Source organism: Lonchura striata, chromosome 3 (genome assembly GCF_050655825.1).
Source record: "Lonchura striata isolate lonStrDom1 chromosome 3, ASM5065582v1, whole genome shotgun sequence".
Classification (NCBI taxonomy): Eukaryota; Metazoa; Chordata; class Aves; order Passeriformes; family Estrildidae; genus Lonchura; species Lonchura striata.
Genome location: NC_140705.1, coordinates 15913785 through 15928341, shown reverse-complemented (window position 1 = coordinate 15928341; position 14557 = coordinate 15913785). Strand labels below are relative to the sequence as shown.

The following is a 14557-nucleotide window of genomic DNA, read 5'->3' as shown; positions in this document are numbered from 1 at the left end:
CGTGTACCTGAATTCCAAAGTATTAATTTTCCTTTGTGATTTAATAACATCAAGCTGATAACAAACCACAGAAAGAGGCTAAAATTAAGACTGAAGATATGCCAAAAATAAATGTATCAAAATAATTTTTTAAAAAACACAAAAAGAAGGATTGTGCATCAGACTAGATTTACTACTATTTTTTCTTTTTTTAAAGTTACTGCCATTGGAACACTATCACTCTCCAAAAAGAGCGATTGCTTCTCAAAAAGAGAGACAGTATTCAACATACTTAATACCTTGAAAGACTTAAATGCAATCAGGTTTTCCTAAGGCCTCAAGAGGGCACTGCCACTTTTTAATACACACTTAAGACAGCACATCTCAGATGTCTCTCAATACATGCTTTTTCTGTTATTACTATATTTTTAAATATATACTTACCTAAAGTCCATGCAAAATAATACTTCGGTCTGGCAGCCATGAGAGACACATACAGGTAGAAAAACCTTACAGGCCATGATGCCGTAGCTCTGAAGTTATCATCAATGTTGTATTCCACAGGCAAAGTTTTTGTAATAGTCATGTGGAAGAGTAAGGACAGTCCACAGATCAAGAGTTTCTGTGCCACAGCTATCTGAAAATTTAAGGGAGATTCTGTCAGCTTCATTTTTTTGTTTATCTTCTGGAAACAAAGGAAAGTTAAAATCTTGCTTCCCTATACAGACATATACATATCTTAATTTTTCAGTAATATATATACTAGCAACTTTAAAATAGTTTATAAAAATATCTCTATTTTACAGAGACTTGAGGAATATTATTACATTGATCAAGTTGTGATAATCACTTCTCATGGCCAACACAATAAATTCAGTCTGACTATAGCGAGTCTTTAAAAGCCCTTTTAATAACCAGAGCACCTTTTGCAAGTCAGGTTTTTTTTCTTACTTTCTTGTCAAATTACAGAAGCAATTAAATTGTTAAGACATCATAACACAAAACATAATCTAGGACATAGTAAGATTATTACTGCAGAGATTCCAGAACAACGGCAATTCTTCAGTTTCTTTTCCAGACCCTTTGGCATAATGCAGGTGCAACTTCTGCCCAACTCAATACATCAAACACCTTTGTCAGATTATCAAAGCATCTAAATTCTAAACCAGCTATTGAAGTGATTTATGAATTTCAGCCCAAATTTGATCCAATCAGTTCTAGATAGACCTGTTTTCCCAATCAGAGTGATCAAGCTACAGTGGTACAAATAATATGCTCACAGATGTTGTTCAGATAGGACCTACTCAAATTTTTTCAAAACTCAGCTTTGCTGTTACCACCACAGTAAAGAGAATGTATATTCAGTAGAACTTTTCTAAGGTTCTATTATAAAACATACAGAGCAGTATATGCCTGACACTGACTGCTCTAAGTCACTAGTCTGATCCACATCCCAAGGGCAGACATCATGTTTTGTGAAAGACCGCAGTAACATGCTAAACTAAGCACCAACAAGAGAAGCTTGAGAGCTAATTCACTGAAATGCAATTTTCAAGCTTTTATTTTATGTAATCTCAATATTTAAAATTTACAGTTTTAATTCACATTCCATTTACACAGATACTAAACTTGACAAGAAAACAATCAAACTACTTTTGTTTGAAGCATCAGAACAAAAATACAACCAGAATCTGTCTGTGCTGCTTCCAGTACACCCACCCAAACTTTCAAAGGTAAAATCTTGCTTCACTGAGAGTTCTGCTCAACATCTAGTTCCAAAATAAAGGGCAATTTTTTTCCACAATACAGAATGAGGCAGTAAATGTCCAACTGAAAGTGCACACTTTGGTAAGACACACAGTATCAACGATTCACCCAGTTGCACAGATGTACCTTTAATTCAGGTACAACCTGACTAAAGAATTAGACTTGGAAAAGCTGTAAAACAGTGAGGGTATTTTTGGATCTTGCATATATTTCACTTGGCTCATCTCAGAAAATATTTCAGAGAGGATCAGGAATCTCAGTGATTTAAAATAAAACATCAGCCAGATAATTCAGGGGGCAAGTATCTATTAATGGTTAAAGCTGGTGCTTAATTATTTGTTTGTATGTGCTTTCTAATGAACTTCATTTTAATACTTTATTCTATTACAAGATTTCAATGTGAAGAGCATTAATTTTCTAAGTGTTCCTTTGTTATTCCAGAACTATTAATAATCTCTTTGCTACAGCAGAGGGAAAGTTTGGCTGGCTTAACACCTTCAGGATCTTAAACAAAAATGTATGTTCATAAAATCAGTTACTACGAAAACTAATGATTCTTTAATTCTGGTATGTATCTGACAAATGCAAAAGTCTGGTATTTGTAAGTATTAGCAGGCATCACCCCAAGTTCTGAAAACATTTGCAAGGACTGAACTTTAGGGCCTAAGTCATAATTGCAAGTCATGTTCCATTCTGCAGGAGAAACAATACTTACAAGCTGGTAACAGTAACATGCAAGTTAAAACGTAAGTATGAATATATAAAATAAGTTCTTTCCATCTGAAGATGACCATAAAGTCTCAAAAAATGTTTTGGACACTTATAATGTTATCTCTGTTCAAAGACCTGCTTTGTGCCACTGCCTGTGTTTGTCAGTTTTTCTACTAGCAAACAGATGTCACTCACCTGCCTATTCAACACTAAATATGCTTTGTATTTCTCTGAAGGTTCTTAAGTAAATTGTGGAGGTGAAAACACCTCTTCTACAAAAGAGCATCAGAGTTTCAACAAAATTTATTTTAAGAAAAAATAATGAACTCATACAATACCCTGCCATAAATTCAACTTTTTTTTTCTTTTTTTTTTTTTAATTGCACTACTTCACTCAATAATTATAAATCCCAGCATGCTGATACCACTTACAGGGATCAGAATCAGGGATAACAGTGTCCTTAGAAAACCGTGGTGGAGATAATCTCCCACCTCTACAAAGTCAGGGAGCTGCTGTTGCCAGACTGGTTTAAGCAGAGATTCTGAAGGCCAAGCCAAACACAGGCTCAATGCAAAGCAGAGTCCTGCCCTGCCTCCACTCCTTTTCTGCAGGTTTGGCTCATTTCCCCACTCCTTGGACTGAGTCAGTTTAGAGAAACAAATCAGATGAAAACCTAAATTTTTGGCATTTTGCAGGGGGACATTTGTTGTTTGGCAATTTTTTTGGTGGAAAGGTGTGGTGGTATGTTTGGTAGATTTTGGTGGCTTTTTGTTTGTTTTTTCACAACAGGTTAGTTTCAGACAAATCAAATTATCTGACTGAAAGTACAACACTGTGCAATGACACCAACAAAATCATTGTTCAATTTTTCAATTACCTACTGAAATGTATTTGGTAAAGCATTCATTCACTTCCTATTACTTAATTAACCTTTCTTTGCCAAGGCATAAATGGGAAATCACTGAATTGCACAGTCACATAGGAGGGTTGGTCAATTTTTACAAGGATGAAGTAATTTGAAGTTTCTTTTCATTTACTCTTTTAAGTTTTCAACATAGTAAAATAACAGTTCTGTTAAGGAATTAAAGACAGTAAGATGCAGAATAACTTTGACCTTTCATGAAGAAGCACAAAATACAAATTATTTTACAACAAAAAGGTAAAAGACCTGTCTCATCCAGTTCTGATGAACAACTGGGAATACCTGTATAAAAATATGAAATATGCTCAACACTGGGATGGGAAGGAGGTACTAAAGCTAGAAGACAGTGCCAGGACAAAACTAGATGTGCATAAATTAGATAGAAATATAATTAGGTTGAAAACTAGATACTTAATTGGAGAAAGGAATTCAGAAGCAGCTTTCTAATTGAAGAAATAAAGGTATTTCTTTCTAACTGAAGAAATAGAGTGCTCTGAGCACTCACAGAGCTCAAAATATTAGAAATAAACTACTGCATAAACATGTAAAACATATAAAAATAGATGAAAAAAAAGTAGAGAGTAATCTTCAAACATTTTATTTGAATGAACTTGTTCTTAATTTGATAAAGAATCAGTACATAATACATAATATTGAACAGTAGTAAAGCACATTATTCTGGGGATGTTGGTACCTCAGACAAAAACTATATATATTTAAGCAAGAACATTATGACCTGTAGGAAGATTCTGCATAATAAGCAAGAAAGCAGATATCTGCTGACAGGAATCTTGTATTTTAAGGGTAGCCGTAATAAAAAGAAACTTACAAAGACAGATATTAATTTCTGAGAGTTGACACCACTTTGAGCACCAACAACTGATAGCTTGCAAAAAGGCACAATAGGAGGGATATAAGAAGCAAGTTTTAATATGGTGACTTGATGCATTTAACATGCAATGAACACAGCAAAAGTACTAATCCAAGTTAACATCATGCAGTCAACACACACAGTATAGAGGAGGAGGCTGGCATGAACTACTTCAGTTATGTAATCGTATTTAACAAGAAATGAAACTTTCTGTAACTCAGCCCAAATATTCTTTTTTATTTATGACGTTAACATTTGCTGATCCCCGCTACATTTCAAATTTTTTTGAGTTACCTAAAAATTTATTCTTCTTGAAATAATAACAAATTTAAAATATTAAAAAAGTTAATGGTATTTAAACATTCTTCTAGAACAAGACAATGAATATTTTAATTGATACAGCAAATGCAGTAAAATTGTGTCATTCATCTTTCTCCAAAAGCACACAATACTCACTGGTGTTCTAAAACGCAGCCAGATTTCTCTAACACCAGCTGGGAAATGAAGTATCAGGAGCATAAACAGCTTCTCTTTGTTTTTATGTCAAAAGCTAATGCAGCATAAATTGCAAAAGTTTCAAGCATCTTAAGAGCAAATAATTTTAAGGAAAACCACTTACCGTAAAGAAGAAGCCATCATAGGTTTGTATTTATTTCTATTAACCATGTGCACATTACTAGCAAGATTATGTGGTAAAAAGCCAGAAGTCCTATCAGGCAATCAGTGGATGTGTGTCCAGAAGTACTGATACAGGTACTTCAAGGTAGGTTTGGTTTACCTCCATTCATTTGCAATAATTTTACTACATAACACTTTTCTGCAGAAATAGGATTTTAGTACACAATATTTTCCTGGACCAAAACAATGTTTAGAAACAAAACTGCCTGCAGCTTTGTAGATACAACTCATCAAAGCAGAGCATGGGCCATGTGATGCTGATTTACAAAAGGAATTCTCAGTGTCTTCCACCCTTCCTAACTTGTTCCACAGCTCACTTGTGGGAGCTCATGTGCTTGGTCAATTTGTGGAGCATATTGAAGTGTTATCCTCCAGCCAGGAGTTTAGATTCCAGTCATGCAAATTACTACATTCATACAAGATGGGTAGAATGAAATCTGTGCAAAGACTCCTTACCCACTTTCCAAGGATGGAAGTGGTTGGAGATGCCCCATCCTACTGGGAAGCACACCCTGTTGGCCCAGCTGTGGGGCTGTAACCTCTGGATGGTAGGACAGGACAAGCAGCTACATGTGGGAATGCCTCCATCTGCTCCAGCAACAGCTGGTCTCACAAGATAAGCAGAGCATGGGCAACTGGTGCTGGAATTAGCAAAAGCCATGCATGAGAAGTGTTCTAATTGACCCCATGATAATTCTGCCTCTTACATGCGATTAGAATTATCTTAGGCACATCTAAATTTAAATGCCTGTTACATTACTATTTAAGACAATAGGAGTGGAAAAATAATATTTAATACTCTAGGCATTAACATAATTGGACCAAATTTTAAAAGTAACAATTTTTGTGAGCTTTTGATTTGAATTCAAGTAACACAATCTGTCCTGTAAAGCATGATCAACTGGACTATCTTCTCTATGTATGTAGTCTCTTCTTCAATAACAGACCAAAGGAAAAAAAATACTTAAGTGTCCTGGAATATTGTTCATAGTGTTATGGCTAATACATCTTTTACTACACCTTCAGATCAAAATCCATCTTTAATACCTCCCTACATGACTGCAAGCATGAAAAATGAAACACATTCTATGACTTTTTCAATTTGTTACATATGACTGGGTTTTTATGCACAATATATGCTTTGAAGTGAACATGCATGAACAGTTTTCCTTTAAAGATGGCTTTTTACCATACAAACTTGTTGGGAAGCTCCAAATTAATCTGCTTTTATCCACAAGATCCAGACTGGAAACCATGAAGAAAATCTGCCTTTAAAAAATAAGCATATAACTTTTTGAACAGGGAACTATTCCGTTGATGAATGAACTCCAGATTCAGCGCAGCAGTTATGCCTGTAAATGAAGAGTGCAAACCAAGCTTTCCATGCAATGATTCCATAAGCATCAGCACTGCAAGAGTCATACATCTTACATTTGGGGAAGGATCCGTTTGTTCATACTTTGTATCTTCCTTCCCATTTGCTTCAGACTGTTGCAGTTGGTATGATCTGCCTTCAATGAAAGTAATATAGTCTTTGTAAGAGCATAACGGGCCTGCCAGGATACCCATGAAATTACAGTTGTAACTTAAATACTCCAGTAGACTTGGCATGCGTCTGTAATTCAAAGACAAGCAACTCGTGAGATGGATTGTGCAGTTCTTCAGGATTTCTATAGCAGGAAAAGTCATACTCCATGCTATCACTCACTCTAACTGCAGTAAAAACCACATGGACAAGAACAGTTTGTCTGTCTTTTGTAATCACAGCTTGAAACATTCTACACATAGCTTTTCTTTCCAATCCATACTGGGCATTTTGAGGCAGGCTTCCTGAACTCTCCTGAGTCTCTCCTTGCCCAGTAGAGATGTTTGACAAAAGCCGAGCCCGAAGAAGGAAAGGGAAGGCTCTTTTCCTAAGTGTTTGTTCAACTGTATTAAGGTCTCTATTTTTGCCCCAACAATTGAATCAATAAACAAAGGTTTGGGTTAACTGGCAATAATTTCATTTAAAGCAAATGTCTCAACACTCTCTTGCCCAAAGCAACATACTATTTTCAAGTGTCCTGAATAAAGAAATGAGAAAAAGCAAGTTAAATACTGAAAACCAGAATTTAACAATGTTTCTTCACCAGCTACTTCATATGTATACTGTTTACTATCTGATATGGCATTCATTTGCATAGACTGCATACAACTTAGAATGTTTCTTCTAAATAACTATAAAATCTACTCCTAGTGATATTTTTCAGAAGAATAGATGCACAAATTAAACTAAAAATATATAAAAACATGGATCTGTTTTGCATCGTCTTGTAAACTCTGTCTTGAACCTGAGCTGTAGAAACTGCACAGAGCATTAAGAAAATATACAAAATATCACCAAAGCAGAATGTCTGAAAGCCTACCTTACAGCCAAACACCTCTGTGATGGAGTCAAGTCTTCATTTTTCCGAAACATTCCTAGGGAAGAGGACAGGAAAAAGAAAAAAATAAAGGAAAGCTAAATCCCCCCACATTTTACTCAGCAGAACAAGCCTCATGCTGCAATGTAATTTCTTAATGCCTCAAGCAATTTCAGAGCTATTATGTCACATAACATTTTTGCTGGAGTTGGATCAAACAATTCTTACTGACAAAATTACAAACTCTCATATCTTCAGTTATATCCAGTAGTGCCTGAACGTGAAATCACATGGATTTCAGGAAAACATTACGACAACTTGAAAAAAAGCATTAACAAAAACAATTCTCCTACATTAGCCAAGACTTTAAAGGTTTTAAAACACTATTTCCAATTCTGGAAACAGGACAAGCCCAAACATGGTCAGTAGCTACTGCAGTTTTGATGCATAAAATGAACACAGTCCAAGACAGCAAGTGGAAACTTATGGCACACCTCAAGAACAGCTTTGTGCTGCAAGTAAAGGCTGTGACCAAGCTCCAGTGAAGCAGGCACAGCAATAAAGGGTGCCACAGCCTTTTTCCTGAGAACGAACAAGAAGCTCTAACCCCTGCTAGCAGAAGGGGGCAGTCCAAGTCTAAGTTCAGCAGCAAGACTGAGTTTACCTTATTGCCATATGTGGCTATTTCTGAAATGTGGTGACCTATCGCTGAAAAATAGTCTTTAAAATCTGTACTCTTATGAAAGGGAAAAGTAAAAAATAAGACTTACAACATTTTCATTTCTTATTAAATACACTAATACACTAAAATTCAGGGGAACAAAAAAAATAGAGCTCCCTCCTTCAGACAGCCCTGGCTAATACCAGCCAGCACTGCCTGCCACAGTGACCACTCCAGCTCCTCCTACGGCCTTCTCTAGTAGCTCAGACATTCCCAAATGCAGCCATTTCCTGCTGTTCACATTCACATTTTTTCTTTGCCATTGCAAGTATTAAAAACTTTATCCACATAGCTTCCTAAAGGAAATCAAATTTATGGGATTACACTTCAATTATCTTCCTCCACAGCAGTGCTTAAACCCAGCAGCCAATCAAGTTTGACAAGAGAGCAGGGCAATATAAATATGAAATCCTAATGTGCTTTACAAATATAAGTGTTTCTATAGAAGATAGAAAGAAAAACCTCATAGAAAGGTTGCCTTCAACCCCACTCCTTGATGCTAGTAAATCCATAGAGGGGAGCCCTTATACTTAATCCAGGGTAAATTTCAACTGGAGCCAATTTTTTTTTTTTAGATATCAAAATCAGTCAGTCTTACAACAACAACAACAACAAAAAATATTGAGGAGCTGACGGGAAATAAAAGCTAATTTAATTCTATGACTCGTGGAAACACTTGTTATCTACAAAGAAGGAAATTCTGTTGTCTTAGTGTGATTCCAGTGTGGCCATGATCTACCACACACTTATAATTTCAAAATCACACTTTAAGTCTTCAACAAAGCTGAGAATACAGAGGAAGTTACCAACTTGCCACCTCCTCTCTTTCAATATAACCCAGGAAATGCCTTCCTTGGTCCTGATCCTTCACAGTCAAAAGTTATCTCCATTCAGACTCATTCAAGACAAGAAACTGAAGAACAAATTATGACATCCAAATTTCATGCAGCACCTTTGATGCCTCAGGTTTTAGCTTTTATATTTTTCAGATTCTGTGCTGCTTTAGTGTGTGGGTCAGGGCTTCATATTAAGGGATGATAAGTTGTCTTCATGGAGTGGATAGACAAAACAATTCCTTCTCTAGCTGGGGACCCAAGCCAATCCAAATCTCAGGCCCAAAAGCATAAACAACGGTGGACTGAAGAGAGAAAAACAAGAAGGATGGGACTTCATAAGCTAAAACTGTAATTGGACAATTAGCTCCAATATGCTAATGGACCAGAACTTATAAGAGTGTGAGACCCTGTGACCAGTTATCCATTTTTGTGACCATTTTGGGTTCACCTGGGGTGTAGCCCTGGCTGGGCTCTTGTACTGCCCAAGGTGGATCCATTGAGGCCTCCTAATAAATAACTACTTTATTCTTTAGCTCCATCTAGTCTCTGTTCTAGGTCAGCCTTCAAAATGCATCACCTTCTCTTCCTCATCATTACATTCTCACATCTTCTCCTTGGTTCTGTAGCAAATACTTTTATGCTGATAAAGGTGCTGAATAAAAAATGTGGAAGAAGCATTTTGAAAGATTCTGTACCCTCAAAGGCCGCAATATTACAGTTCTCAGGCAGTGAATCTCTGAATTTAATACAAACAGAAATTTAACACAAAGACACCTATGGATGGATGTAGATCCCACCACATAGCTAGTGAAGTGTCTCATACAGAGCCTTCAGTCTCTCACAACCCACACAATGCAAACTGACTGGAGCAGAAGCCTCCTTTGCTGCTATATTCCATACAAGTATTTTACCCTGAAGTCAGAAAGAGGAAGGGATCCAAATGACCTTGCATAAAGCCAGATTAGCCATTAAGTAAAGGTAATTAGTCAAATGAAATATTTCATATTACAAAAGTGTGACAAAAAAGAAGGAAAGAACCTCAAACCTGAAAAAGAAGACTAACCACTGAAATATGATCTATGGTTTTGGAGAGGTAGAAGGAAAGAAATGGTCTATTTAAAACAGGTTTAGTTATATACATATATACATATAAAGAAGTAATTTAAGGCCCAAATAACTTTGTGAGCAATGCACTTGCTCTCTAAAACATACTGCATCCAAGTAAGCCTCCATTAAGTTTTCATTTCCTTATCTCACAAAGGTTTCCCTCCAGCCAGCAGATTCTTTGAGGTCAAGTTAGTGGCTTTCCTTATTTTGTTGGGGCTTTTTAAAAATGCTTTCTCAGTGCCTTGAAGGCCCATTTATCATCTTAGCACAGCATGCAAGAACATGATGATCTCTGTCATTCTCCTGAAAACTTTCAGGAAACTACCACTAAGATTTTTTTAATCAGAGAAAATAAACATGGAAGAGGTGCTCTTACAGTGATACTTATTCAATATGAGATGAACTAATACACATTGACTACTTCCCAGGGCCATGGGAACAGAGACCTGATAAACCATAGCTGCTCCTGACCTACTACACGCTGGAGATGAAGAACTCCCACTTCAGCAGCACACTGCTGCTAGGGAACTCATGAGGTTTTGTAGCATTCCTTTGGGGATTTAAGAATTACTTTTGTTGTCCCAAAGCAGCTCTTTCTTACTACCAAAGCACACAGCAGAGATTAGAGAAAATGGGTTTTATCAAATATCTGTTAGAGAGGTGAAACAAATTGGTCACTCGGCAACTGTAACTCCATTTTCTCATCTGTACAGCAGGAAATATTCCTATGTTCCTTCCTTGGTAAAAGAATTATGTAAATAATCAGTTACAAATTTTTCCTAAGTGGTCTAGATCACAAGGAAGTTCTATCCTTACATTCTTTCTCAAGAGCCCATATCCTAATGGTAAGAAACCCAACACCCTTAGGCACACACCACTACCCTGCCACAAAGACTTTATTATGGGATATTTTGACTACTTCTGAGCTCTCACTACAACAGTGCTTACAAACATATCACCTCAGCTTTGTGGTTAAATATATCCACTTTTATATTTACATGGAAATCTGGCTGATCAGTAACTAATAATGCTAAGGCACAGGCTATATGTTAATAATAAACAAAAATCCTGTTGCAGGCTCTGTTACAATTACAGTAAATTTTGTAGTTGTGAAATGAATCAACAGCTGAGCCCAAATGCTTGCTGTTATTAAAATATTTTAAAATCCAAAGACAGACAATAACAGTTTTAGTTGTTATTACTACATTGGCAGCAACAAAGGCAAATAGGTAGAATGCCCACTGAGCAAAATTGAAAAAAACTACAAAAAAAGCAACAAAATTTACAAGTCTTCATATCCAGAGAGCCATACAAGCAAAACAGGCACAAAACTATACCTGAAGACTTAGAAGGGGAAAAATACAATGTAATTTCTTTAACCACTAAGGACACATATGATAAAAAAATAATTTGGTAACTGATACTGAAACAATAATCACCATGCTGTTGCTATCATAAGAGAGAGTACATTTAAAAAAATAAAATAGAGCATTAAAAGGAACTCCTAACCATAATAAGAAAGCAACAAGTTACCAAATAAAAACCCCAAAACAGCACCACACCATGGCAGTTTCACTGATATAATTAACAGAAATATTAGACAGCAATGTTTTTTGTTAAACAGCCACAAATTTCTTTTTCTCCCTTAACTCTGTTATTCACCTGTAGTGTTGCATAAATAAATCTAAATCTTGCCATAACGAATTAATATGGATATCAGCAGTTTCCAAACTATATAAAAACATTTCTGCCTTTAGAATATACATGTTAGATGCCAGGGGTAATCAGCAAAAAATACAAACCAAATGTTAACAGACTGACTACTCATTTTTGGTATTGCTCATTTGAGTTGCAAGGTAAGAGCTATCAAAGAGTGAAGTTTAAAATGTAGATCAGAATACATGAAAGGCATATTCCAAATCTCTTCAGGTGTAAGTTTGTGATCCATGCAAACTTCTGTAATGTTTGTATCATACAGCAAGCTTAAAGTACAGAATCACAGAATAGGCTGAATTGGAAGGGACCCTCAAGGATCATCAAGTCCAAATCATATGCAACTTGCACTTAATTTCCCTGCTTAAAAAATCCCTCACGGTCAGAGCACAAGGGTGTAACAGTTACAGGGGTAGCTGTTATTTGTGTATGGGATTCCATACTAGTCTTCAGCTTGGAATCAAGCATCTCCACTTAGCTAGACAAACACTTGAATATGCAGCACGAGTGAGTGGCATTGTGGCTACATTTAGTTCAATCCAGGACTTTCAAATGAACCCAGCTGAAGACAACAAACTGGCTGCCATGGAAAGATCAAGTCCAGAAGACTGGCCTTTACCAAAAACCAACCTAGCGACCACTGGTGTCTTGAAGTTTACCAGGAACTTCTAATACAGCAACATTTTTTTTTTCAGCTGTTTATTTTCATTACATTCCTTGGACATACTGGTAAAAAAAAATGAGGATAGAAAATAAAATAATTGTTGATTAATATAGCCAAGCTGATGTGACTAGAAGCTCAGAGTGCCATTAATCACTTAGAATTATTTGCAACATTATCTCTTCTCTTGTCACTATACCTCTAAGTAATTTCCAGTGGAAGCATGTACCTTTGTACAGTGAACAAAAGCCCACTGACAGCAGGGCTTGTTTTCATTAATTTTTCATGAAGGATCGCTTTTAGGTTGTCTAAGGTTAAAAAACTTTGCTTTAGTGCAATCTTAGTCTCCCCAGCACATATTTTCTTATCATCTCATGACACCAGACTATCAGTTGCTTCTGAATTCACATTAGTCACATCAACTTTTCAAAGTCATGTTCACAACTGCAACTACAACCATCCAACTCAAGGAATCTGCTAAACTGCAGACACAACCAGAGAATTTTTTCCAATATACTGTTAGCTACTCCTCAAGGGCTGACAGAATTTAGAGGTCAATAAGGAACAAAATTTCAAGACTTATATTGAAAATTCAGTGGTATCTATAAAGAAATCCGGAAGAAAATACAAATTATCTGAATTAATTTAAGTAGGGAAAAAATCTAATCTAGTTCACGATGAAAGTTAAGAATAGCACTGTCTAAATGAAACATTTGTCTCAAGATTGCCAGGAACACTCACATGCTTGTTCCATACCACCACTCCACTATTTGTGCATGATGTCAGCAAATTCAGAATAGTTCTTTCCCCTAGCAAAATAATAGTAAGAGGAAGCATTCATGTTTAATACTAGGACTATTACTTCCTTATAATAACCGAATTTCCACTAACCTCTGTATTTGTATTACAGTTGATTATAGCTTGCAAAATTACTGCTTCAGAATATATTTTCTTTGGAAGGTAAACATCAATGTCTTTGACCAGCTACGTAAGCCCAGCATTATTTATTTTCATTCATACAAAAATACTTTAAAAAGGTCTTTCCCCAACTTTTCATATTCTTGAAAGTTTTCGCCCACAGGCTTCTCTAGACAATGACACTTAACAAGAACAGAAAAAAAATGAAGCACCAACAGCACTAAAGCCAGGATGCATATGAGACAGAAACACCTTAAACTTCATGCACAATGTTAATAAGCAATTTCAGAACAGCAGATGTCTTGATCCAAGTATCTGAAGCTACACTCCCAAATCTTCAACTGACATCTGTAGCTCCAAGTGATTCAAGCTAATTGGACAGATTTATTAGATGACATTTTCAAACTTTTAAATGAAATTGACTCCTCTGAATTTCGAGGTAACTAAAAACCTAGCTATCCTACCCATGAAAGCCAACATTAGGATTCACTGTCACAACTAGGGCCCACTTATCTGATGGATACATCTGACAGGAGAAAAGACAAACATAATTAGATAATCTCCCTGTTCACAACAATCTGTTAGCTGTGAATGTAATTATGATACTAAACAAAATGAAACACACAAAGGTTCTATAAAATTCTGCATAAATGGCACAAACTAGGGAAGTGCTCAAGAAATAGCATTTTAAAACAAAAGGCGCTCAACAATTGAAATGACATGTGCTTTTTCTATCCATCTGTCAGCAACAGAGGTCTCTGAATCTGGAAGTTCTTTAGTTAACTCCCACAATCAATACCCCAGCCCAAAAGAATATCATTGCTCTTTAGACATTGACTGCAGAGTGTCACTGGTCTTCTGGTAAGTTCTATCTTCTGCACAGTGTCAGCATTTAAGAGCTTCTGTAGAGTCCAAGCAACATTTCTCAGTACTTTCATTAACTAGCATTAATGAAACAATTAGACACAAAAACTTATTTTGCCTTAAAACACAAAACTGGTCTAAAGTAATTCACTGACTCGTGATGAACTTTGGTAAAATTTATTTTGTATGGAAAATTAAACGCAGTAAAGAAATCTTACCATCATGAATCTCAAATGCCAAACTAGTGATCTTCTGTGTAATTATCATCATTGGACTGTCATGAAAAAAGGAAGAAAAAACAATTTAGATACAAATTCAGGATTTTCTTTCACTTATAAATACCAGGGGAAATTTATATTAGGAGTTCAGGTTAACTACTCTAAGCTGGAACATCTTCAATGCAAGA

The 14557-nt window shown here is 36.0% G+C and overlaps 1 protein-coding gene and 1 long non-coding RNA gene across 11 annotated transcripts in view; one reads left to right on the top strand and one right to left on the bottom strand.

The window, feature by feature from the left end:
* Positions 1-14557, bottom strand: part of MBOAT2 (membrane bound glycerophospholipid O-acyltransferase 2) — an 86589-nt gene that overhangs the window by 11896 nt on the left and 60136 nt on the right. For all 10 annotated transcript variants that reach the window (XM_085574538.1, XM_085574539.1, XM_077782417.2 and 7 more), the window contains 4 exons: positions 14370-14425; positions 7335-7389; positions 6361-6544; positions 424-616 (listed from right to left, as the gene is read on the bottom strand). In XM_085574538.1, coding sequence (XP_085430664.1) covers positions 424-616; positions 6361-6544; positions 7335-7389; positions 14370-14425 — 488 coding nt within the window. The remainder of the gene's footprint in view (positions 1-423; positions 617-6360; positions 6545-7334; positions 7390-14369; positions 14426-14557) is intronic.
* LOC144246078 (uncharacterized) overlaps positions 1-14557 on the top strand; it is a 34939-nt gene that overhangs the window by 20092 nt on the left and 290 nt on the right. The window lies entirely within an intron of this gene.